Source organism: Chamaea fasciata, unplaced genomic scaffold, assembly GCF_029207755.1.
Source record: "Chamaea fasciata isolate MVZ Bird 193981 ecotype frontalis unplaced genomic scaffold, bChaFas1.0.hap1 SCAF_1, whole genome shotgun sequence".
NCBI lineage: Eukaryota > Metazoa > Chordata > Aves > Passeriformes > Sylviidae > Chamaea > Chamaea fasciata.
Window position 1 is genome coordinate 124120293 of NW_027094086.1, and position 25603 is coordinate 124145895.

Below are 25603 nucleotides of genomic sequence, written 5' to 3' on the forward strand. Positions count from 1 at the left end.
CAGTCTTTACTGTTGGCCTCCCATGAGTGCACCTGGTCTGACGCCTCCCTGACCTTGACCTGCACTCACTGGCTCAGCTTCCTGGCTTGCCCTGGCACCTGCCACCTCACTAAGGTCTTGACAGGTGATCACCAGACTACGCCTCCTCTGCCATTTAATGGGTATCAGCTCTGGGAATTTTCCAAACATGTCTCAGCCATCACTGCTTACAATAAGTAACACCATGAGACAAGCTGGAACATCCCAGATCCTCGCAGTGAATTGACTGCCACTGAGTTTTACCTGTTGGAGCTCATTCCTAGTGGCTGAACAAGAGCCACATGGCCAAGGACGCCAATGGCACGTTGGCTTGTATCAGTAGTAGTGTGGCCAGCAGGACCGGAAGAGTGGTAGTCTTGCTGTACTTGGCACTGGTGAGGCCACACCTGGAGTGCTGTGTCCAGTTCCGGATGCCTCACTTCCAAAAAGACATTGAGGTGCTGGAGTGTGTCTAGAGAGAGACAATGGGCTGGGGTCTGGAGCACAAACCCTGTGAGGAGCGGCTGAGGAAGCTGGGGCTGCTTAGCCTGGAGAAAAGGAGGCTCAGGGGAAACCTTATGACTCTCTACAATTCCCTGAAAGAAGGTTGGAGTTAGGTGGGAATTGGCCTCTTCTCCCAAGTAGCAAGGGACAGAAAAGGAAAGTCTCAAGTTGCATCAGGGGAGGTTTATGTTGGATATTGGGAAAAATATCTTCACTGAAAGGGCTGACGTTAAACAGGATGCCCAGGGAAGTAGTGGAGTCGCGACCTCTGGAAGTGTTCCAAAGGTGTGTGGATGTAGCACTTGGGAAATGCAGTTTAACAGTGAATACGGCCATGCTGGACAAACGACCGGAGCCAGTGACTTAAGAGGCCTTCCAACCTTAACAATTCCAGTATGATCCTACTTCAGTCTCCCCCTCCTAGGATGAAGGGAAACAATCACCACATTTCAGCAGGTGTCCTCAGCCAGCCTCTTGGGTTCTCACGAAGACGCACGGTTCGGCCTGCTTTCCCCCACTGGCGCCGTGTTTATTTCCTCACTGGAACAAGACCCCCGCCCCATTCCGCGGCTCCGCCGCTCCCGGCGGGACAGGGATGGATGCGCCTCCCCCGCCCCTCAGCGCGGCCCCGCCCCGAGCCGCCCGCCTGCCGGGCACTTAAAGGGCCCATGGCGGCCGTGCCCGGGCAGTGCCGCTGTGTGCCCGCTGCGGCCGCGCCGCCCTGCCCCGGGCGCTCCCCCGGCGCGGTCCGGGCGTTCCCGCGGGCTGCCGGGGCCCGGGGGAGCTTCTGCGGGGGCTCGCGTAGCGCGGGGGGGGCTGGCGGTAGGGCCCGGTGCGCGCCGGGGGCAGGCGAGCGGGCGGGCGCTGAATGCTTTGGATCGCGGACGTCGTGGGCGAATAAAACAGGCGGGCGGGCGGTTGCGCTGTTCCTGCCGCGGGGGGCGCGGAGCGGAGCGGAGCCGCCGCCGGGCCCGGCGCAGATGGAGTCCGGGAGCCGCGGGGCCGCGCCCGGCGGAATGTCTGTGTCGGCCGTGCTGCCGGCGGGCGGGAGCGGGGAGCGCCTGGGCGGTGCCACCCCCAAGCAGTTCTGCGCCGTGCAGGGGAGGCCGCTCGTCAGCTACGCGGTGCGGGCCATGGAGAGGTAACGAGCTCGGCGCCGCTCGGCTCCCGGCCGCGCCCCGCGGGCTCCTGCCGGCCCTCGCCGGGCCCCAGAGGGGCGCAGGCACCCCCGCTGCCCTCGCCTCAGGTCCTGGGCACTAGGGCGAGTCTAGTTTGCGTTGCGGTGTCTCTCCGTCCCTCCCCGCACGGTCAGACCGGGAAGGGAACAACGTGTGTGTTCCCATAGGCCCCCTCCTCTGGGAAGACGTCCCGGGCGGGACCTGGGTGCTTCCCCCACTCCAGCCTGACTCTAGCGCCGCCATCCCGGGTGGCTTCTCCGCCTTCCTACCGCAGCCCTGTCCATGCTTCGAAGCTGTGCCGCATTCCTTAGCTCCTGGAAATCCGTCTGTTCGAGGCCCCTCAGCCTCGAAGCTCGAGGGTTTGTGTAACTGCAGTGGCTGGTTTGGTGAGCTGTGAGCCCACCGCAGCTGTTGGAGACAGTCGGAGGACTATCCATCAGCCCTGAAAAGAGATCTGTTCTGCCATTGCCATTGGAGATGGTCTTTATAGTGTCCAAAGACTTCAAAAAATAATCCACTCCTCATGATGGGATGAATCAACTCACTGATGTACAGCCCTGCATTATGCTTCACTATTGCTATGGTAAAACACCTTGCATCAGCAGGAAGTTCAAAGCCAAAATGTTTAAATTATAGTTGCTGGGCTGGAAGCTGATGGCTTACGTAGTGTGAAGGTGCAGGTGTAACTTTTCCATGTTATAGTGATACCACACGGAATGCTGGTACAAATTGAAAGTTGGGAAATTTAGGTTAGGTATTAGGAGAAAATTCTTCACTGTTGGCATGGTTAGGAGCTGGAACAGGTATTTCCCAGGGAGGTTGTGGATGCCCGAACCTAGGTAGCATTCAAAGCCAAGTTGGATAAGGCCTTGAACAATCTGGTCTAGTGGGAATTGTCCCTGCCCATGGGGCTAAATAATCTTTAGGGTGCCTTCCAACCCTTAACCCTATGATTCCATATTAGAGCAAAGAATTAAAGTAATGGGATTTCTTAGGAGTCAGGCTTTTCCTTTCCATAAGGCTGTTGAGTTCTGGGCATGTGACTTAAGAGTTAATATATTATGGTCAAATGTTAACATAATGTAAGTCTTGTATCTAGTGTCACTTGAAACACCACAGGTAGGAGTAGAGTGTCAAGGGGAATTCTGAATGTGTTGCAGTAACTTGTAGGAAAACAAACCTTTAGATTTTAGAGAGAATAAATGGGGAGGTGTGGAGATCAGTGAAAGAAATAAAATTGCCAGCATCTCCCAAAGTTCTGAACACATGGAAACTTGTGCAACTTCAAAATTTGGTCTCTTTTCCCATTCCCACCTAGCAAGACTTCCCTCAGGTCACTTGTTACTTTATGAAAGAAATACTGCTTGTTTTCTTTATTTAATTTTCAGCAGCAGCCAATTGAAAAGCTAAGCACATCAGTAAGCAAAGCGTCCAATCCAAGGCTTGCCACAGCTTTAATTTTGTGGGAAGTCAAAATGTCATGGGAATCTACAGAGAGGAATTATATCCTCACTCAGTGTATTGAAGACCTGGAAAAGAGAACAGAGTGAGGTTTGGGAAGGAAATGTTATGCATCTAGAAAAAAAAAAAAAAAAAAAAGAAGTCATTTTTACTGCCAGCAAGCTCTGAGAAAATAGCTGTACTTTGAGCAACAGTATTACGTTTGTCCTAAAGCTGCAAAAAATGAGAAGGTTGATTTCAAGTTATACAGTTCAACCAAGCTGATTGTGAGAGTGACAACTTGGTGCTTTTGCTTAGAAGAGCAATAACCCCTGCCAAAGCTCTGTCAGGCAGAGCTTCCTGCCACCTCTGCTGAATTGGAGTGTTGATTGGTATAGATGTATATGAGGTGCTGGGAACAGATGTACTCCAAAGTTTGGGATGGCTTTCATTTTCATCTCAACACTTTCACTTCTGGCCCTGAAACTGTGAAGGATGTACCTCGTTCTTGCTTTGTGCGTATGTAAGTGCAAGCGTGTAATATTGAGGAGCTGCAGTTTAACACATCATCTACCTAGAAATGGCAGATTTTGTGTTTAGTTTGGTACTGTCTTCTCATGTCTGTGGTTTACCTGATGTAATTGAATGAGTCATTGACTCATTAGCCTGTAATAACTTTTGTTGGACTGGACATCTCAGCTGGTGTGGCTACTTTGAAGCTTTTTTAAATCTGGAAAAGAGGTAGCAGAGTATAGACAGAAATACACGAACAGTTCAAGGATGTGCAGCTGCTTTTTGCTCTTTAAAGATCAGTAGAAAAAGATTTTTATGCTGTTCGGCTGAAAGTAGTGAGACTCTTAAATATCAATGTGGAAAAATGGGCAGATGAGACAAGCGCAGACATGAATGAATAAGCAGTGCATCCTGTTGAATAGGATAACAGCATGTAGAGCACTGGCCTGCCAATAATAATCACAAATGGTACCCTGAGGAGGAGGAGATGAACAAAACTAGGGTAGGGAAAAATCGGTTTTAATTGCCAGTGCAGTGGCACTGATAGGAAGGTCAGGCCCTACCTTTGGGCTAAAATTAAAATGTATTAGAAAAGTTAAATGTCTCATTTTCCCATTGGATTTGTTCCTGCTTTTGTTGAACTACACAAGGCGTTTGCAACAAGTTCAACTGATTTGGAATGGCATTCCTTGTTTTGGCTTCTGTAACAACTAGCAGAGTTTTTCCTTAATTTGATTTTTTTTTTTTTTTTTTTTTTTTTTTTTTTTTTTTTTTTTTTGGTGTATGCATGTTTGTTAGAATAGAATCTTTTCAATTCTTTTTCTAAGACAGGGAGGAATCTTAGCTCTGTATGCACATGTGCACACATATTTTACTAAGTCTATAGGGAGGAAAACAAACTAAGATAAAGATTGATTTTAAAATTGTTGTGGAACAAATATACTGCTGCTATTCTTGCTGTGCTCATATTTCACCAGATGTTGCAAGTACAATGAGTAGTTATAAAAGAGGAAAGCAGACTTAATATCTTCACTGGCAGAGTTAAAATTTTCCATAAAGGTTTCAGACAGCTTTGTTTTCTTTATTGTAGTATCTCAAAACAGAGGGAGGTCTCTTAAAATCCCCTGGGCAAGCTCCCAAAGGAGCTTCTCTTTGGAAGTGTCCTGCATGGTTATTTGCCAAATATTTTTCTCCATTGATTGATGCGTATTCACTGGCTGCATAAGTCACACAATTACAGTTTTGTTAAATGGATCTACTCTGATACTTCTTTTTGTCCAGTTGTCATTAGCGTGGTGGTGTGGTTTTTTTTAGTTTGGTTTTTTTTTTTTTTTTTTTTAAATAGCTTATGAGCAAAAAATAGTAATAGCAAGTTTTATTGGGGCATCTTTTTTGTCATGTCTGACTCATAAGGAGCATTTTATTTCTGGGAAAAAAATTGAGATCTGTATGTGAGATCATCCAAACTATATACCATAAAAGTTTCCTGATTCCATTTTTGTACTGTAAGAGACACATTTGTATTAATATATTTTTTCATATATCAATAAATTCATAACAAGGCTTTTATGGAGCAAAAGGGAGTTATGCTTGAATTCTGCATGTGGATTTTGTTCTTGTTGCTTCTTTTTCTCATTTGGTTTTTAATAAGGTTAGCAAAAGTAATATAATGATTTGTCTTACACCTCTGAAAGTTTCTGTGACAGTGAAAGATACTAACACTGCTGAAGTCATCTCAGCAGCGACTGCCTGGTTCTGGCAGTGTTTTCCTGGTCTCAGTAGGTTCTATTGAATAGTTTTTTTAGTGGCAGAGTGAGAGTTGCAAGAGATTGAGTGTGAGTGTTTAAGCCTTATGTTAAATTTCAGCACTGGTTTCTATGTGAGTGAACTGGTAGAGGGTTAAATCTGGGTCACATTTGTACCTTCGCATGCCATTTAGGCTATACAGTTTCAAAGTCGGCTTGTTTCATTTCCTCTGCAGCCTGTGTTTTGAAGGAATAGCTTAATCTGTTGCTGAGTTAACGAGCTCCCTTACTTTCAGGTCTAGTATAAGTGTTTGTAGTCCTGTTTGAAATTTAATGGAACAATACTATTTTTTACTAGGCAGAAAGTCTACGCGTAGGTGATGATGGGAAGGATAGCTGCAGGAAACGAACATACAGTCCTTTTCTGCCTCATTGTTTCCTTTCTGCTACTATTGGGGTCCTCCCGAGGCAGTTGTGAAGTGATTGTAACTGGACTTGTCATTTTGTTTCATTTGGTCAGACTTGATTTTCCACTTTGGAGCCACAGCCTGTGTTGTATGGAAGCACTGGAGTTGTGTGTTGTGAAAGCACGTTGGGATACAGCACTGTGATCTTTTTCATGTGTCATGCTGATTCTTTCTGAAGCTTGAGCCAATATTAGTTATAAAATTGAAATGGTGTTTGAAATGCTGTTTTTAAACTGGATTTGAGCAGGTCCTCAGTAGATTATTATTATTTTAGTATGAAATCTTTCTGAAGGAAAGGGTGTGACAAATTGAGGGAGGGAAAAAAGATGAATTTACTGCCAGATTGGGTGTATACTGATATCTTTCTACTTCTTTAAAACAGTTTGCAACATTTCCATAGGCAGATCTTCAGAAGAGCTAGCAACCTGTGTGGTGCACAGCTTTCATTCATTGAAATTTGTAGCACACTTTACTGGATTAGTACTCTTCATGAATTTTAGTGGGCCAAAACCTAAGCAGTTCTGTATGTAATCAATCTAGAGGATACCTTTATGCTCTTACATGAATATGTTACATCCCTAAATCCCAGCTCTAATTGTAGACCGTGGGTCCAGGATGAGTTTAAGGAGGACATACTCAAGTTTACAAATGTGTTTATGCAGACACAGGGTGGAGCTGTGACCGCATCCTGTCACTTTTTGGTGTATTGTACCACTGGAGGCCTTGATCCTTTCCACCCCCTCTGTGCAGAGATTTGTCACAGGCTGGGCCAGTGCTTGTGTTCTCTTCCCCACTTCTCAGAAGATGCTGTGTACTACCCAATTGCCTCATAATCGCTTTCATTTGACTCCAAAAAGGGCAGTGTCAGTGCTCTTAAACAGTCACAGTGACTGTGCATACTTCCCAGTTTCTGGGTACTGTGTAAGGCTACAGTCTTTCTGCAACCTGAAATGCAGAGCTCTTGTGTTCATTTAGTGTGAAATAGCTCTTCCTGAATTTTGCTTTGTTAAAAGACTGACTGACTCTCAGTATTTAAAAGAAGAACTGAGAAGAATCCAGTTAGTTTGCTCTAGTTCCAAGTTGAAGTCATGCAGAAGTGCTGTGTTTTGTAGTTAGATATAAGAGTATGCCAGAAATCATATGAGAGATTTTTAAACCTTTTTATTGACCTGTGGTGAAAGACAAGTTGAAATGAAGCTTGAAACCACAAGGCTTCAGATTTTACATTTGAGCAACTTCAAATACTTCAATACTTAAAGAATGCTGAGAATGTACTGGTTTGACTGTATTTTCTGCCTTTGCGAATAGTAAAATGAACGTAAGGACAAGTATTTTTATTTTGAAGAATGTTAATATCACTTTATTTTATTTTAAATAGTTATTTTACAATTCATTGAAATAGTGTTCCATAGAGTATTTTTAATTACAACCCCCCACCCCTCCTTGCACAAGGTGGAAGATGCTCTGTTGTTTCATGTATTTCTAGGCAACTGGCCTGTAACACAGATTAATTTTGCTTTGAAGTAAGAATAGTTCCCAGGCAATGCCTTCTCATGTGTCATTACAGTAATCAGTATCTTGAGCCTGTGTGTTTCTGAACTGTGAATTTCATACTCTTATTTTTCTGGAAATATTTAGTTCTTAGTACCTTCATTCTTATTGTGTCTGCAATATTAGTTTCAGTAGCTTTACTAGTTTTAGTTGAGACAGTACATCGTACTTGTCTCTCTTTTTCCCTACTTGCATGTGTAACTAGCATGCATGGTAATTCTACATATGGGTAATTTTAACATAGTAATTTTTTTCTTTAATCATTGATCATCTGGTGAGTTTCTTGTCTGGCATGCTAAAATGCTCTTCTGCCATCTGTGGGGACACAGAAAGGGAACACAACTTTTTTTTTTTTTATGTTCGCTACATAGGCATTTAGAAAATAGGACACTACAATGGATTTGAATTTTGGTATTTCTGTTGTTTTGAAATGCCACATATGACTAGAATTTGTATTCCTAGATACTTTGACAGAAGTATGACTTCAACCTAGCTTCAGTTGTGATTGGTTTTAATCTTGTGGTCTGTAGGTCATTCACTTCCCCCTACACAACCCCTCAGTTCTAGAGCTAGACTGATACCAACAGTAAAATCTTGGAGATCTCTAAAAATGTATTTTCCATATGGTATTCTTAACAAGCACAGCTACATTTTTACATGTTTCTAGCTTCCTACAGCAGAAATCTTTCTGTTTATAAATATATATATATTTCAAACTACCAGTATAAAGTTTCCTGTCAATATTAAAGTGTTAGAGCTTTCATTCATTACCATTCTGTCAATTACTGCTCATGCCTGTCTTGATAGTGATCTTTGTTTCAGGCTTTTTCTTGATTGTCTTATTCTCTTGTACACCATGTGCTTTGCTAGAACATGGAGTATTCCAGGCCACAGGATTTACCAGCTTATTGGAAACTGATTAGCAAACTGTCGCTGTTAGATGTAGAGGTTCTGTTTGAAGTTAGGAATGATGCTGGAGTAAGAAATGGTTTCAAGGCTTTTGAAGATTTATCAGAATGTGCACCTCCACAAAGTGGTTGTTGGAAGCAAGTCCCTTTCCAGAACTCCAGTGTTGTTGGCATAAATCTTCTGTTATAACTCTCCCTTAAGGAGCGGAGTACAAAAACATGGACTTGAATATATCAAGAGGTGCTTTATTTAGCCATCTTGCATTTTCATTGTTATGAATTTCTTTGTTTCATATATCTCCACTTTTATTTAGTCATTCATGTCTACTTTCTCTGGTTTTGCACTGATTTTTCTAGGATAAGTTGGATATCTGACATTATTGTGGTGGTCTCTCCTGAAAATATCGAAACAATGAAGACTATCATTGAAAAATATGGCCACAAAAGAGTTACAGTAGTAGAAGGTGGAATAACTCGTCACCGGTCAATATTCAATGGACTGAAAGTATTTGCAGAGAATGAATTTTCCAGCCATTTGCTCCAGAAGCCAGAAGTAGTGATTATCCATGATGCTGTGAGGCCTTTTGTTGAAGAAGATATTGTTTCAAAAGTGGTTATGGCTGCTAAAGAACATGGGGTATGTACTATACAGCAATGCAACTCTGTAATGTCCTTTATACTGTACGGCTTAAAACCATGAGTGATAAATCAGGAATTTTCTAGTAATTTTATTAATGTGTGTTGAGGTTTTTTTAAGTAGAACAGATCCAGGTTCCCTATTATGCAGAAAGGTCAGGTGGGGGTGGTTGACATTTTTAAATGCTGCAGGTATTATTTGCTACAGGGAATAATTGTTGTCATAGAGACTGTCAAGAGTTTGAATCAATCAGCAATTTGTTAGCTGGAAGATAGAATATGTAATGATAGTTTACCTTTTCTTTCCATGCAGAATTATCACCTGATGCTATAGCAGTTCTGTTAATGATTACTAATAATAGCCAAAGAGTGTGTGTACTGCATTGGTTGACTTGGAAACTTTGTGCTTTCATCTCAAACTTATATGTAAATCCTGAATAAGTAGCAAAAGAACCTGTAAGCATTGCAAACTGCTGGAAAACAGGGTAAGTGGGAAGCCTCCAGCTGTAGGCTGAATATTCTCCTGTTTGACACTGCATCTAAGGACTGGGATTACTCACAGAAACCAAAAAGATTTCTGAAAAAGTAAGTGATATATGAAGGGAAAGAGTTGGTAGAAGTCGTGTTATGCAAGTAGAAGGATAGGAGAGGCATGCACTAGCATCAAGAGGAACTGTTAGATAAACTGTCTAAGTCAAAGATGTAAGAAATCACATCTTAGCCATAGGCTTCTTTGCAAAATTTGCTGTCTTCAATTTGTTTTTGAATTCTCCAATAATAAGATGCATAATGCTTCCCTGCTTTTAGGACATGGTTTGAGGTAGAAGTCATCTGTGATAGGAGATTGTTTGGGTACTAGAAAACTAGGAAAATGTACCACTGCTTGCCTTTTCCAGAAAATGTGGTAAAAGATGGTTGACAGGTGGTTCACAACTTTGACAGTAGAATAGTGAGTCCAAAGAATGAACTGTGGTGCTTTCTTAGTGCTCCTACACCTTCATAGTGTAGAAGGGGAATATATGGCTTGTTAAAATATTTATTATGAAAATCAAGTTATGTCAAGTCTCAGAACATTGTTGCAACTCTAAATATGTTGTGCCTCTTCTTAGTAGGTTTATAGTTTTGTAGATGGGCTTAATAAGAAATGGCAATAAAATAGAAACTCTGCTCTATAGTTTTCAGTGATCTAGAACCTAGGCTTCCAGTTATTAAAACTTAAATTCTGTTAGGTCAAAAAATCTTGTTAAAATTCATTCTTATATAGCACAGAATAGGATTTCAGAATTGATTGTCTGCCAAAGACTTTAAAGTAAATCATCTTTGAAAATCAGTTTTAAATGTGATTCTTTGAGAGTGGTAGAAGAGTGGAGTTAATTGATCTGGTTTTGGGTTGAAATGAGAATAACTTTTCTGAATGTGTTTGTGTTGTCTTTACATGCTAAAGTATATCGTATCTCATTTGAATTTAACTTGTTCACTTTTTTCTTGAGAGTTTTGTGATTTTAGTATAATATTTTCTCCTGGTTTTCTTTTTAATTGGATGTAAGGTATTTAAAATAGAAAAGTAGGGGGAACCAAGGCAATCTCCATGGACCTTCTCAAGTCAGTGTATTCTAGTTCATCTTAACTTCTGACTGGTAAATATTTTGTAACCGGGATCACTGAAGTATCATTTGATCTCAAAAATGTGATTATGTGCATGTATAACAGTCTATTCCATTGCATAACGTTTGTCTGAAATATGTGTGGTGATTGTGTGCTCCGTGGTGGCTTTCTGTGTTGGCTGAGGTCCACTGACTTCAGCAAGGCTGGACCATCAGAGAGATGTGTGCTTGAAGTCTCTAAAGTCTGGGTGCTGTTGATAATTACCTGACAAAGTAATTGAATTAAGGAACATGAGGAGAATTTAGTTTTATGTACCAAATTGGAAAACCACCTTCCCAGAGACAGGTGGCTGTTTCCACCTGAGAACTACAGAATTCTGAAGAACTAAATGGAAAACTCTGACTTTGTCAAAACTGGTATGTATGGTTTTGAATATCAGAAAAAAATTGATCCAGAGCAGCTATCATGTTTAGTTCTTCCTATGGTCAAATTCTTTGCATATCTAAAAGGATGTCAGTTCTTCAATCTTTCAGTACAAAAAGTAATTACTTCCTCTTGCATTATGTAGAAAGGTACAAAACCTGGCAGAAACATCATATTAAATGACTTGTGTTAATAGGGGTAATGCTGTATTGTTGTATGTCTGCATACCATATAGATAACATAATTATGAGAAGCTTTAATGTTCTTTATAATGGCAATTGATCAAGTGAGTTATTTTACTTCTGGCTGCCAATTTTCAGACAAATAAACTGCTTTATTATGCTTACTAATCAGTTTGTTATTTGCCTCTGGGAATAAAAATGTGTACCTTTACCAGAACTAATAAATTATACCTTAAACCCCCCAAACAACTCCTTGATTATGTTAAAATATTACTTTGTAACCAATTAAATTCCATTTATGTTTTGGGGGTAATTTTGCAATTAAAATTATATGTTTCTAGAAACAAATTCTTTATAGCCAGTAAAAGCTGGGAAAAGTGGAAGCTTCAGAAGGCATTGGTCCAAAGCCTCTAGCAATATCTCATTGCCAAAATTGCATTTTAAACAACATAACTAAAATGAAAAATGCCTACGTGAAAAAAAAATGAGGAAGGTGGGGGGGAACTTGTCAGTTCTGCAATTGTAAGTTTACAAAAAGTAGGCACATCCAAGGACTTTTTTTTCTCTAGTTAACATAAACTAGATTTGAGAGTAAATTATGTTATATTGAAAGGACTAAGTCAAAATGGCATTCTTAAAAGCTGGTTTCTGGAAGCTGTCTAACATCATTACTTTATTCTGAGCTTTAGCAAGGACCTGAACAAAGCTTACATGCCAATACAACGGTACAGTGCTACTCAGTCTCGTGGACTCCTACTCACAGAAGCAGTCGGTCAAAATAATAACCCCAGACAGAAAACACTATGTGCTATGCTCAGCCTTTTCCTCTCGTGGTGCCATTATCACTCTTATAGTAGCAGAAGGCTGGAGCAGAAAACATGGACCACTGTGGATCCTGTTGTTTCACCCGCTTATTTTGTTATCTATGCTTGCTGAGTTACATTAGCAAAACTTGGTGGGTGGCAAAACAAAAACCAACTCTTTTTCTTCACTGACAGTAAAGGAAGACTTGGGTGGTTAAATAAGATGATCTGGTGTGGTGTACTGGAATGGGAACTGAATGCTGGAGTGGTTCTGCCCCCTTTGACCTTTCTTTGCACTTTTTCTCTGGAACAATTATCTTTTGGTTTTCTTATCTCTTATGGTTTTGCCTTACATAGAATATTTTACAGATGGTCTTTGTTCTCTTTGTTATATTCAAAGACTGATTTTAGCCAGCTGAAAAGGCTGCATCAGTGACAAGATCGTTTTTGTTTCCTATTTATACACTAGGTCATCTGAAGTTATCCTCTGCCTGTGTTCTCAGAAGTTCTGTTTTCATTGTATGCTTGATGCTTTGCAGGGCTCTCACTGTCCTGTCAGACCCCTGTGCAAAAACAGAATCAAGAACTGATGAGCTGTTACTGTTACCATCTTGACATGAATGGAAGGAGTTTTGCACTTTAGGAGAGTGACTAATGTCAATGTAAAAATAATTATTAGTGAATTGTAGGGGTGTTATTCATCAATTTGAGAATAAAATAGCATTTTAAGACCTACATGCTCTTAGCCTATTAAGGCACATGGAGGACAGGGAGGGGATTAGAGAGCGCCATTATGGCTTTACCAAGGGCAAGTCCTGCTGAACCAACCTGGTGGGCTTCGATGTTGGAATGACTACATCAGTGGTCAAGGAAGTGGAGTGACTACATCAGCACAAGGAAGAGCTATGGATGCTGCCTCTCTGGTCTTCCCTATAGCCTTTGACACAGTGATCCACAATCTCCTTCTCACTAAATTGGAGAAAGAAGGATTTGATGGGTGAACTGTTCAGTGGAGGAGGAATTGTTTGGATGGCTGCATTGAGAGGATAATGGTTAACGCCTCAATGTCCAGCTGGAGTTCGGTGACAAGTGGTGTCCCTCAGGGGTCCATACTGGGATCAGTACTCTTTAATACCTTCTTCATTGATGCAGACACACTGGGATCAGGTGCACCCTGAGCAAATATATAGAAGACACCAAGGTGAGTGGTATGGTTGATATGCCTGAGGGGTGGATGCCATGCACAGAGACCTGGACAAGCTCAAGCAGTAGTCCTGTGATCTTCCTGAATGCTGAGGTTCAACATGGCCAAGTGCAAGCTCCTGTATCAGTAAAGGTTGGGGGGATGAAAGGGTTAAGAGGACACTTCAGAAAAGAACGTGGGGTACTTGCTTTTCATCCTGGTCATGTACTGACAATATGCGCTTACAGGCAGAAAACCAACTGGGTTCTGGGCTAGGAGAAGTGTGGCTAGCACAGGTCCAGGGAGGTGTTTATGTCCCTCTACTTCACTTTTGTGAGAACCCACCTGGAGTACTGCATCTGGCACTGCGGCCCTCAGCACAAGAAAGATGTGGACCTATTAGAGCAGGTCCAGCTGAGGGCCTCAGAAAAGATCAGATGGATTGAACATCTCCTGTGATGAAAGGCTGAGAGTGTTAGGGTCAATTAGGGTAGACAGGAGAGCTCTGGAGAGACCTTATTGTGGACTCTCAGTACTTGAAGGGGGCTTATATGAATGATAGGGACAAACTTTTTAGCAGGATCTGTTGAAATAGGACAAGTAGTAATGATTTAAAACTAAAAAAGTGTAGATTTAGACTAGATAGAGACAAATATTTTTTTACAGTGGGGGTGGTAAAACACAAGAGGAGTTTTCCCAAAGAGATGATGGATGCCCCATCCCTTGAAACAGTCAAGGTCTGGTTGAACAAGGCTGAGGAACGTGATCTCACTCAAAGTTTAAGACATCTGTGCTCGTTGCAGCAGGGTTGGACTACGTGACCCTTAAAGGTCCCTTGCAACCCAAACTATTTTTTGATTCTACATTATTGTAATGATTAGGAGCTCCTTAGCAGCCCTTCATGAATGTGTGATGAAATTAAGTGTTGTTTTACTGTTGTACAAAAACCAGTTATGCAGTGCATTTTTCCTTTTTAGTGGATAACTATCGAAAGCATAGTGATGTTTCCATAGCTTATGGCATTTTTGGTCCCATAGAAATTAAAACCTTTTCAGCCAAGTTGTTAATTGTTTTCTGTGTTGAATGGAAAACTAATGCATTGTTGGTAAATACTTGTAGTCTTAGTCCTAACAAGGCGTAATGTTTGATGGTGGGAGGGCATTGGTAAGGGGAAAAACAGCTCTGTCATTTCCCAGTCTCAATTTAAGTGCCTTAGATGATTCGCTGTATTTATTACAAAGGATGCAACTCATCCAAATGAAATACATAAATCATAGACAGAAACTTAAATTATAATGTCCCTTTTTCCTTGGCACCATTTGTGTGTTGTACTAACAGAACCAGCCTAGTACTAATACAACTAGTATTTTTAAAAAGTAGCTTAATCCACCACTTTTTTGTTTCTGGAAGTCTACACACATTTTTTTTTATTTTTTTTATTTTTTATTTTTTATTTTTTTTTAGATAGGGTTAGTTTATTCTGAAAATAAATTTTGAGCATAGTTTTCTGTATCTAAGTGGTGGTTGGGGTCATTTTTATGTAATGTCTATAAAATGTACTCCTTTAAATTTAGAGAAATTACATATATGGGCCTGTTTATTTGAGGCTAGTTAAAATCTATATTATTACATTTGAGAAAGGAAGCAGCCTTTATCAAAGATAAGTTGATTTAGCACTCAGATTTCTCCTTCCTGCAGTAGATAAAAGGTTTAAAGAGTAGTTCCATAAAATAAAAGAAATCTTGTCCAGCATGCACAAGAAGCTGAATAAAGGCCTTGGATCATTCTAGCAACTCCTACATGGCAAGATCTGGAAGAGGTTCTTAGCCATACCTCTCTGACTAAGGATTAGGCATGTAAATTTTACTCCTTTTCACCAAATATTGCATTGGAAAGAAAGATTAGCTGAGTTTTCAAGCAGAAATGTTCTCGGCTGTGTTTTGGCTGAGTTTGTAATCCGGGTGGTTGTGGCAAGGACAACACCAGCCCTGCAGGTTAGGTGGAGCTTCTGAAAGCTAACCTGGCCTGTTTCATATGCTGTGATAGTTTGCTGGACAGGTTCTGTGCTTATCCTCCTGTTTCCAAGAAGTAAGTGGGCTGTAGTACAGAAAGAACTAAAACTGCCTTGAGGAGCCTGGGAGCATATAGGAGAGAATTTGTGAGGTATCAAATCCACAAATACATGTATTAAAGTCACTATGTGAGCCAAACTGTCATGGTAAGGTGTAATGATCCATTTTACAAGGCCCTTGATAACAGAAAGTGTTAGATGAAGCCTGTATAAAGGGGTGACTTGAAATTTTGAATTTAACGGACTGTAAGGGAAAGAAACTTGAGTCCGAGGTTTCCTAAAAAGAGAAGCAAAAGCAGTTCTGAGAGAAGCAGCTGAGCAAGTTCATGAGGCAAAGATATTTGAGAAGCAAGTGCAGAGTTGCTTGGGGCGCTGTGTGACCACAATATCTAGTGCCCGTGGGGTTTGGTTGCTCAGGACTGTACGCGTGGGAAAAGAGTTATTAATTAAACATTGCACTTTTGCATTTGGTTGTTTAAATTGTGCAAGAGTCTTCCTACACCACGTTGAGATTTTTTTTTCTTCCTCATGAAATGATGCAAATCATGTGTTAAATGATATGCAGTGGATCAGTAGCCTTCCCATCATGATGTTGATTTTGTAATGATGCATGCTGTCTAGAGGAAAACTATTCTTCTTAAAGTATACACTGCCTAAAAACAATTTTAACTCCTGTGGCAGTTGCATCAAGGTTTCTGCTCCACTGAATACAAGTGCTAACTTATCCTTCTATTGATTTACTGTAATATGCAAAATCCTTTGTGGCAGAGTACACACTCACTGATAGCTTTTTGCAATGTAAATCAGTATTTGGGGTATGAAAGATGTCCTGCTGACTGTAAGTTGTGCTTCATTACTTGTTAGTGCAAGGTAATACTATGCAATCAAAGTAAAATAATCTTTTAACTTTAGTGGCAAAAATTATTGTTTCCATGCTTCATTAATTTTTAGAGCAGAGGTTTTGTTTAAATTTTGCAACCTAGATTTGCGGTATAGCACGAGTTAGAACACGAAAGTTCTGGTAGCTCATCTTATTGTCAGTTATGTTGAATGAATGCCAAAATGTAAAGCTGTAAGTATGATTTAAAATGCTTTAAAAAATATTGAAAACTGATGGTGGGTTACTGGCCATGCGATTTGCTTTGAAATATTTGAATTGCTTAGATGGAATTATACATCTTATAGAATCCATTGTAATTGTGTATAATGTACAACTATTGCTGACAGCTGAAAAGAATAAATAGGTCATAAGAAAGTCTTGAAACTCTGCACCAGCACGTGCTGCTCCTTAGGTGTGGGATGCCATGTATGGTGTGTATCATATACTTGATATTGACCTTTAGTAGCATTATACAGACCCTATACCAAACATTAAAATATTTTAAAAAAATGTATCTAGAAGGGAAAAAAATCTTGTTAAATGAGAGCATGTTGTTAAATGTCTCCAGTAACTGCACTGTGACAAAAAAAAAAGTTAAATATATTGACTAAGGTATTATGTCATATTATTTTGGTTAATAATATGACAAAATATATTTTATGTAATGTACTGTTGTATCTATGGAAAACACTAACTTCCTTGAGCATTTTTGAATTCTTACAAGGAATGCACAGATAAAGAATGCACTAGAAGAAGTTCTATAAAATTTCTATGACACATTAAAAATGTATATATTGGTTTAATCCTTTGAACTTTCATAATTTTATGCTTTGTTGTTTTAAAAATTTATGTCAGTAATTCAGGATACAAGAACAAAATAAATGACGTTCTTACAACTTACTTACAGTCTGTTTTTTTTTTTTAAATACAATTTTGATATGAAATCAAATGTTCACGTAAGTGTTGTATCATTGTTTGCAGTACCACTCTTTTCCTTAGTGCATGTGTACTTGGTTTTGCTTTTTTTCCACTTACGGTACATTTTTGAGCTTGTTTTCTGTGGTGTGTGTTGAAAAATTGCAGCCTGTGATACATCCAGTTCTGCTTCTTTCCTTTACTTTAAACATCTCTATGTATTTTTTTCATTTATGTACTCCTATTATTCTGTCTTTTTGAGGGGAATCTTTTCTATTTTCTCTGAGAAATCTTATTTGTTCCCCAGAATAACATTTAGAATTTAGCACGTGGTTGATAAGACCAAAGTAATATTTAAAAAAGAACAGAAATTATGTAAAGTAAAAAAGAACATGTGCAGTCTTAATTTTTGAGCAACAGTTGCTGTTATCTTCTTTAGTTTGCTCTAGCTAATTGGGGCTCTGACATGTGTTGATGTACATGTGCTATCCCCAGTCACTCAGATGGTATATTCTGATAAGGTGACCTCATTAGAAGAAATGTTTTCTTTTTCTTAAACAGTGTCATAAATATACATTACATTTGTTTAAGGCATCCTATGTCTTTGAAGTAATTTCAATGTACAACACAGTGTCAGCTCATTAACATTGGATCAAAGTGTGTATTAAATTTCTGATTAAACATCCCCGTTCTTTCAGCTAGGAATAAACACAATTATAACTTCTTCCTTCCTGGTGTTGGTTTAAGATTAACATGTGCCCAATTTTAGTGAGTTTGACTGTTGCTTCTAGCCAGCTGGGTAAACAGACTTTAAGGAAATTAGGTGAAGTTTAGCATACAAGCCTTTTTTTCCTGGTGTTCAAAACTCTGTACATGTGTTCTAATTAACCTTCTTTTTGTCTAGCTGGTGATTAGGTTTAATATCTATGTAAGAGTGGGCTTGTTTAACATTTTAACCAGTTCTGTCCTTGGGCAATTAAAAGCTGCCAGTGCAAATGTGTCTAGGTAGCTGAAATTGCACTGGCTGGTGATACTGCTTACATAAAAGAAATTCTAGTGCTCTAATGAGAATCAAACATGCCATAGCCATAAGGATTATGAATTTTGTTTTTTGGTTTTTTTCCCCAACAAATATCAAAATCAGGTAATTTAAGAATTATTGTTTTTGTTAAGGAATATACAGGCAGAAGATACCCTTGCAGACAGAAGGTAATCCTTTTTCTTCAGACTTAATTTCTAATGGATACACAGCCCATGTTGCAGATTGTGCTTGTTTGTCAGTAGATGGAATAGGTAGAAGGAATCCTGGCTCCACCACAGCACAGTCACATAAGTTATGTCTGTGCTACATGGGAGAGTCTGGGTGTGAGTGTGGGTGAAAGTATGCTGTGCCCTGGACTCAAATTTACGTTTCTGCATGCTAATGAGAGTACCTCTACCTTTATTGTGGTGTGCTGTTCTTTACTGAGTCATCTTGCTTGTCCTGTAGTCCTGACTGACTCCATGCTGTATCTGGTCCTTCCAAGAGAAGTGTGCAGCTGGTTTGGAGGGTCTTTTGGATACGACATTTACAGAATGAGTTATGGGGACAGATGGTTACAGGTTTGAGTTGAAACCATGCAACCAAACTGCTGCCTTGCCTTGCTATCCAGAAAGTAGGTGGGTTCTGGGTGCAGAATGAGGTTATGAACTCTGAGGACTATGTGCAGGCTTGTATTAGTTCGGTTTGGAAGCTTGACTAGTTTGGGCTTGAACAAGTGTTCACACCTAGGTTTAGAAAACTTTGCTCTCATAATTGAATTGTTGTTTTCAACTGCACTTCTGTATAGGCGTGGTGGCTTCTGGTTTGTGTCATGACTTTGTTTCTGCCCCCATCTTGTCCATTGAAATAGAGTTGGTTTTGGTAGGATTTCTGTAGATTGGAGGAGGAAATACCCTAATTCTTCAACTTCTGCACTGGAATCAAAAAACTTCTCATAGATTAAGATTTTTGGTTCTAGAAAAAAAGAAAGTAGTCCTAGATAGGAGCTGGATACAAAATACAGAAAATGAAAAGAAAAAAAAAGAAAAAAAAAGAAACATAAGAAGATAAGGTTAAGATATGGTATTTTAACGCTATGCCTTCAATGTGCATTAGAAGTAATTCTCTAATTGTTTTATTTTACAAAAACAGTTATATGCCTTTATTTTGTTAGATATAGAAGAAGTCTGAAAAGAATATCTTCTTAAATATGTGAAATATTTTAATCTGATAATTAAGTTTTTGAATTTTGCTTTGAAGGTTCTGTTTGATAAATTTGAAATAAGAAATCTTTCAGTAGATACAATTCTTCTAACTTAGATGGTAATTACTGAGTGTGGCTGAAGTAGGTTGATTACTGTAGATACAATTAGGTTGAATGCAAGTGTCTGAACAGAAATGCAGGTTTTTACCTGTTTCATGCATCAGAGATACTGTGTTTATTTCTGTTTTTTTTTCATACTGTAGATGGCTGTGGATGCCCTTCCTGGAAAGTAGTTTGATCTGTGTAAAAGAATACTTTCCCTGTAGTAACATGTGGAAACAGTTTCATGGAATAAAATGAGAAGGAATTAATCAAAGTTATTCTGAGCTTCTTTTGCTGGTTCATAGCCAGACCTAATTTAGACTGAAATCCTTATGAGATGGTAGTGTTTGGAAACATACAAATAGTCTTTCACCCAACAAAAACCATTCCAGGACATATTTGTAAACTGTTAGATACCTAGCTTGTCTAAATGAACATTGATTGTTATTGTTACATAGTTCACTAGTGTCCTAATGCAATCCTCATCTTCATGGAAAAGCAAGATAAAATTACTTGTATGTTTACCAAGGTCACAATTATAAAAATGACTTTAATGGTGTTCCAAGATGGATAGAGTTGTCCTACTAAGTGTGACAAGCCCCACCATCTCCAGCATACAGTTTCAAAGAAGTTAGCTGCTTTGAAATGATGAAAATGTATTTCTAATGTACTTCTATTTTCAGTGTATTTATACAAGCCAAGTTTATTTTTTCTAAGGCAGGGTGACTAAATTATTTGTGAGTCTTGCTTCAGTTCTATTTTGCTTGTCAGAATTGAAAACAAGTCTGAATAAAGAATAAAAATTTCTAAATACGAATGTTGAAAGCTTAAGAATGGGAACATTCTTTTCAATTTAGCACTCAAAGGCTTGTTTTTCTATGTCTCTTATCAGGCCTGTTCCTAAGTGGTATCAAAACATTGTATTGTTAGTTGGGATGATTAAAATACTAAATAAGTAAGGCATAAAATATACACTTACCTCATGCTACTAGACGGCTGAGAAGATAGCATAGGGAAAATGAATTTCAGGGCAGACAGGCTATGAATGGAGAAGAAAAGTATTTTGGTGTAGTTAAAAAGTGAAAAGAATTCATGTTAGAGAGATGGAAGGCTTTGCTCATTTATGACTAGACTCTGTAAAGTTTTAGGCTGTCATTCCTACTCACTTGAAGTTTAGGATTCCAGACCGGCGGTTTGAGTGGACTTTTTGGGTCTGCATTAATACTTGGGGCTTACTGGGGACAAGGTAAGTATGCCAAAGACATAGCATACTTTTTTTTTTGGTAGGCCAGCCTGGAGGATCTGTGGTTGTCTGAGCTTGTTACCACACAGTTCTAAAACAAAAGGAATTGTAGTTCTGACATTTTTTGTAAGGATTTTGTGCCACTACAACTTTTTTTCTTCCCAGTCCCTGTCATTCAACTTGTTGAGATTTGCAGCTATTTAGCATTTTTCTGTTTCAACATTGGCTGCCCAAAATGACCAAATCAGTGATGTATATTGGTTTTCATGCTCTTTTGGAGCTTTTAGCTCTTTGGTAATTTGTTCTTGGTGTGTTGTGCTGTAGGTGGGGAGTGTTGGTCACGAGTGAATGCTGCACTGTGTTTTGGATATCTGTAAGCGGGATAATTTCTTGCTTGTGATAAAAGCTCCATCTCCCTCCCTAATCTTTATGAAAATTTTATTGGGTTCTGTTAGGATTTTACTACCTAATATTACCTTATTAAAAATTAAATGAGGATTTTAATTCTTTATGAATTTTCTGTAAAAGTAAGCTATACTGCATTATGTTGGCCATGTTGTTATGCTACATGTTGGCTTTTGTGATCTAAAAATTCATATTTCATTTTGTAATAAAAGATGCCATTATTACCTTTTGCGTTCAGCAGTCCGTGAGCTGATCGTGTTGCCTGATCTTAAAGCTCACCCCGGTTATGGACTCACTGAACCCACACATCCAAACAACTTCTAGTTACGGTGGAGGTATGATAAACTGAGAACAACAGGTTACTGTTTAGTGAAAAGGTGGGTTAGTACACCTTGGATATACTGAAAACACCTGTGATACCTTGTTATGCTGACCTTCCTCAGGCATTTAATTTTCTACCTTTTTTTTCAGTCACCACTGAATCTTTAATTCTTGAATGCATGTTGTGGTCTAGGCAGTTACGCAAAAAAATGAATACAAGACTTAGAACCTTTTTGTAAATGTTTTTGTTTTATGCAGTTTAAAATGGGTCATAAAAGACACCTGTTGTTTCTAAAAGCATCTGGAAGTGGGTTCAGTTTCACCAGATCAATGGATGAGCTTTCTTCTGAGTGACAGGAGTCTGTCACTTCCCCTGCAGTGGCAGGAACATTCTTAGGACATCTTAGCATTGTTTTAAGGAAGTCATAGATGAGGAGGTTGGTTTTTCTTCCAATATTTTGTCTGCAAAAGAAAACTAACCAGTTAGTGGTACTTGTTTCAATGTCTGTTTTCCTATGAAGCAGTATTTTAAGAGCTTGGTCACTCATATGGATACTTCAGCTGATTTATTTAACAAAATATGCAAAAATGGGGGAAAGAAAAGCATTTCCTGGACGTGCCAAGGTTAGTGCTTGACTGTGTTTGAAGTAGAGTGACTCGAAGGCTGTGAAGTGGACATTTAAAGAAATTTGGTTTAACTATCTGTTGAATATCCACTTCACATTCAGGAAGGGTGTATGATGCATTTTCTGTATGATTTTGAAAGCAAACCTATTTGAGGTCTGGCTCAAAATCATTAGAAATTGGGAGACAAGTACTCTTGAGTAGGGAAATGTCAGTATAAGACCTAGGCACTTGCTTTAGACTCACAGGATTTGTATTTTGTGCTATGGTAATTCAAAGTGCAAAAAGGATTTTTAGAACTACAGTGATATTAGCAAGTACTTATAATTTTAATGAGGACAGGTTTTCTTTGTTTTATTCACTTTTAAGTTCATGTCTGAACCTCTCCTGAGAGCTGGGCCAAATATTTGTGCATTCCTGACATAAATGGCAAGTCAATGCTTCTCAATTTAGAACAAATAAAATTAAAATACCTGTAACTCAGTATATACTCACTTTTACTAATATGGGAATAATTTTTCTTACTGATTTATGACCACAAAAACCAACATGGAAATCCCTTGCAAAGGTTAAAATGCTTGTTGTTGTAACTGAATAGATGTGGACTAGCTGATTGTGTTCTTCACTTGCACACCACAATTATCAGGGACAAAAATCCCTTTAGCTACGATACTACCTTATTGTATTATTGTCTCTACTATACCCTAATATTGAAGTGTCTGAATGAAAAAGTGTCTGTTCTTTCGGTTCATTGCAAGGCTGCCAGGTGGAATTCAGAAAGGCTTTGTGCTTTTCAGAGTAGGGGGGAGGTTTGTGCTAACCAGAAAGAAGTACTGCAGAAAAAGCCGTACATCTTAAAAGTGTGCCTCTCTTTGGCCTGTATATAAGACAAAACTCACAGCTCAATCCTTTTGATTTTACATGCCAAATGTTATGCCTAGACCATGAATGGAGATACAATGAGCCAGTTTTGGAAGCAGAAGCATGTGTGGTGAGGTCTGTGTAAGCCAGCATGGGTTTGGCAGGTCTGTTGGCTTATACCAGCTCAGGGATGTTGCCAGCAGTACTGCAGATGCAAAGTTTCCTGTGTTTGGGACTCAAGTCACTTGCGCCATATGAAAACAGTGCAGGGCCACAGGCCAGTGTTTTCCCGTGCTTGGTCCCAGTTTCACGCAGTGTGAAAGTGGCCTTAGGAATTAATGTAGTTCATGTGTCACTGCGGTGGTAAATGCAGCCCTGTGTTGGGCCACATCATCTGGTTGAGAGAGCCCATGTTTGTTTGTGAGACAGAGAAAGGTCCTGTGGAAAGTGAGCCAGTAGTGAGCGAAACAGACAATCAGTTTCTGTATCTTGTCTCAGCATTTTAAAGTATTGACTCAGTGCTGCACCTTGGCAAGCAGGCTCAGCCTCAGCTCTTGGTGCTTTTGGACTGCAGCTCTTTATCATATGAAGGTTTTCTGAGTAGTTGAAACTTCTTGGCTTTACTAAGTACCAGAGCTCTCCATTCTGCTTTCAGTCACAGACTGAGTCCTCCTTTTCTGGAGCAAAAGCTGGGGCTTTCTTTTGAACTCAAATGACTGCTTATTATCCTGTTTCTGCATACACCGAATTTCTCTCCTTTGCATTATCGGAAGTCAGGCATGAATCTTATTATTTGTATTAAATTTCATGTTTTCAATCAGTGTCAGGTATAGTTTGAATGGACCTGCTGCAGAAAAAAAATCTTCTTGTTGAAGTGGCAGGAAGAGAGGGGAAAAACTCAGCCTGCCACGCTGGACTTAGTTATGGGATATTGTAAAAGAAAATTGTAGTTGCTTAAAAAGTGCACTTGTTAAATGTTCAGTGCCATGAAGCCTTCAATTACTTGAGAAGTTAATTGCAGAGTTTTAAAAAAATGTTGCATTTGGATTCAGTAGAAATTAGGTCTTTCTGAATTGTTTGGAAGAGCTAGGCCTCAGCAGAGCGGGAGTTGTGGTTCAGTATTGTCACAAAGATACCAATACAGATATTCATAATTTTTATTGTGCAATAAACCAGATGGCAAGAAAACAATGTGTTTCAGAGTTCTTTTAAAAACATAATTCTGAGTATTCAATTTTATTTAGAATTGCAGTTTGGTTTTTTGTTTCTCAGAGTGCATGTTTCACTTGTGAGATTTGGTTACGCAAGTCACATTGTATTCTTCCAGCCTGTTTTATGCTGAAAATGTAACATGACAGGATTGTTAAAAACTGTAATAAAATATTGGATCAGCCTAAGGAACCTTCTTTTGATAAATGGCTTTCTGGAATGGTAACTGTTCCAGAAAAAAGAAAAAAATCAAATATATAGCTAATTACAGAAAAACTATGGGTAGCATGCTGCTCTCTCTCTTTTCCCATGACCTTCTAATTCTATAATTTTATGTGTGTATGTGTGTGATCAATTAAAATATAATAGCAGAGCAAAATGACATAGTCCAAATGCCCAGCAACTGGGATATAGATGTAATAATCCATGTCCTTGGATCAGAGGAAATAGAGAGGGGACAAGTTGCAGATATTTTAGTCTCTCTTCTTCTGCTATGCACGGCTTTTGCTCTAAGTACATCTGTTAAATTTACACCTCATTTAATACACGGACATATTACTAAAATTATAGTGGTGTTTAGTTTTCTCAGTTTGTCTTTTTTATTACAGAAATAAAATTTATCCTGCCTAGGGCAGAAAGGTGGCCTAGATGACTTCTTGAGATTCTTTACAGACAGTTCTTATGTGATTGCATAATTTTTACTGATCTTTCTGTACTACATTTTGCCTTTGGATGATATTATTTTGCTCCATGTAGCTTTTGTGCAGATATCTCTTTCCATGTATTAGAAAAAAAAGTGGTTTTCAGATTTTGAGAAAGTAGTTCAGATATTTCTCTTCTCACATGTATCTTTTGAATTTTTTCTCGTCCTTCACCCTGCCCTGGTTGGTCATGCATATCAGAACTCTTTGGGTGTGAGAAATTGGTTCACATCTCTGTATTCATTCTGTAAAAAATGGAACTGAGAAACTGTAGTTTAGAGCTCATAAAGTGCTCAACACGCTAACTGCATTCACCTTTGTTTTATTGTTTAATAGTGTAAAAGGGGGAGGGAAGAGAACTTGTTCTTTCTCTTCTGAGAGGGCAAAGCCTTTCTTGTCTTCTTCTACCATTTTATGATTATCTGAGGTCAGAAATCTTCTAAGGGTGGACAGGACTCATGTATTAGGGCAAGATTTGCCAAGGGAGATAAGTAAAATTGCTCATATGTGATAAGGGACCTATTTTTTTTCTGTGTCAAAATTCAATAAACCTCAGAAAATATGTGGCTGCCGTAAAAAGTGTCACTGGGAATGATTTTCTAGGTATACTGCTTTAAAATGTTGGATAATTCCACATATTTTGAAACAGCATCAATTATTCTTTTTAATAGTCTTAAAAATTGATAATGAGCAGTACACCGTGAAGGTGCTGTTCTCAGTGTTTAGCATTGATGGGGAGCATGCTTTTTGCCCTGTGACTTGGTAAGCAATGTTCTGCCATTGCATTCTTTTCTTCATTATTGTATGGACCCCTCTTCTCCCAATTGGTTTAAGCTACATCCAAAGCACATGAGCATAAATTACTGAAGAAGTGTGGGTAACGTTCTGAT

At 39.2% G+C, this 25603-nt stretch overlaps 1 protein-coding gene across 3 annotated transcripts in view; it reads left to right on the forward strand.

The window, feature by feature from the left end:
- Positions 1-1430: 1430 nt before the first annotated feature.
- The window catches only part of CRPPA (CDP-L-ribitol pyrophosphorylase A), a 111313-nt gene continuing 87140 nt past the window's right edge, over positions 1431-25603 (forward strand). For all 3 annotated transcript variants that reach the window (XM_066196433.1, XM_066196451.1, XM_066196443.1), the window contains exons 1-2: positions 1431-1663; positions 8682-8961. In XM_066196433.1, coding sequence (XP_066052530.1) covers positions 1503-1663; positions 8682-8961 — 441 coding nt within the window. In that variant the 5' untranslated portion in view covers positions 1431-1502. The remainder of the gene's footprint in view (positions 1664-8681; positions 8962-25603) is intronic.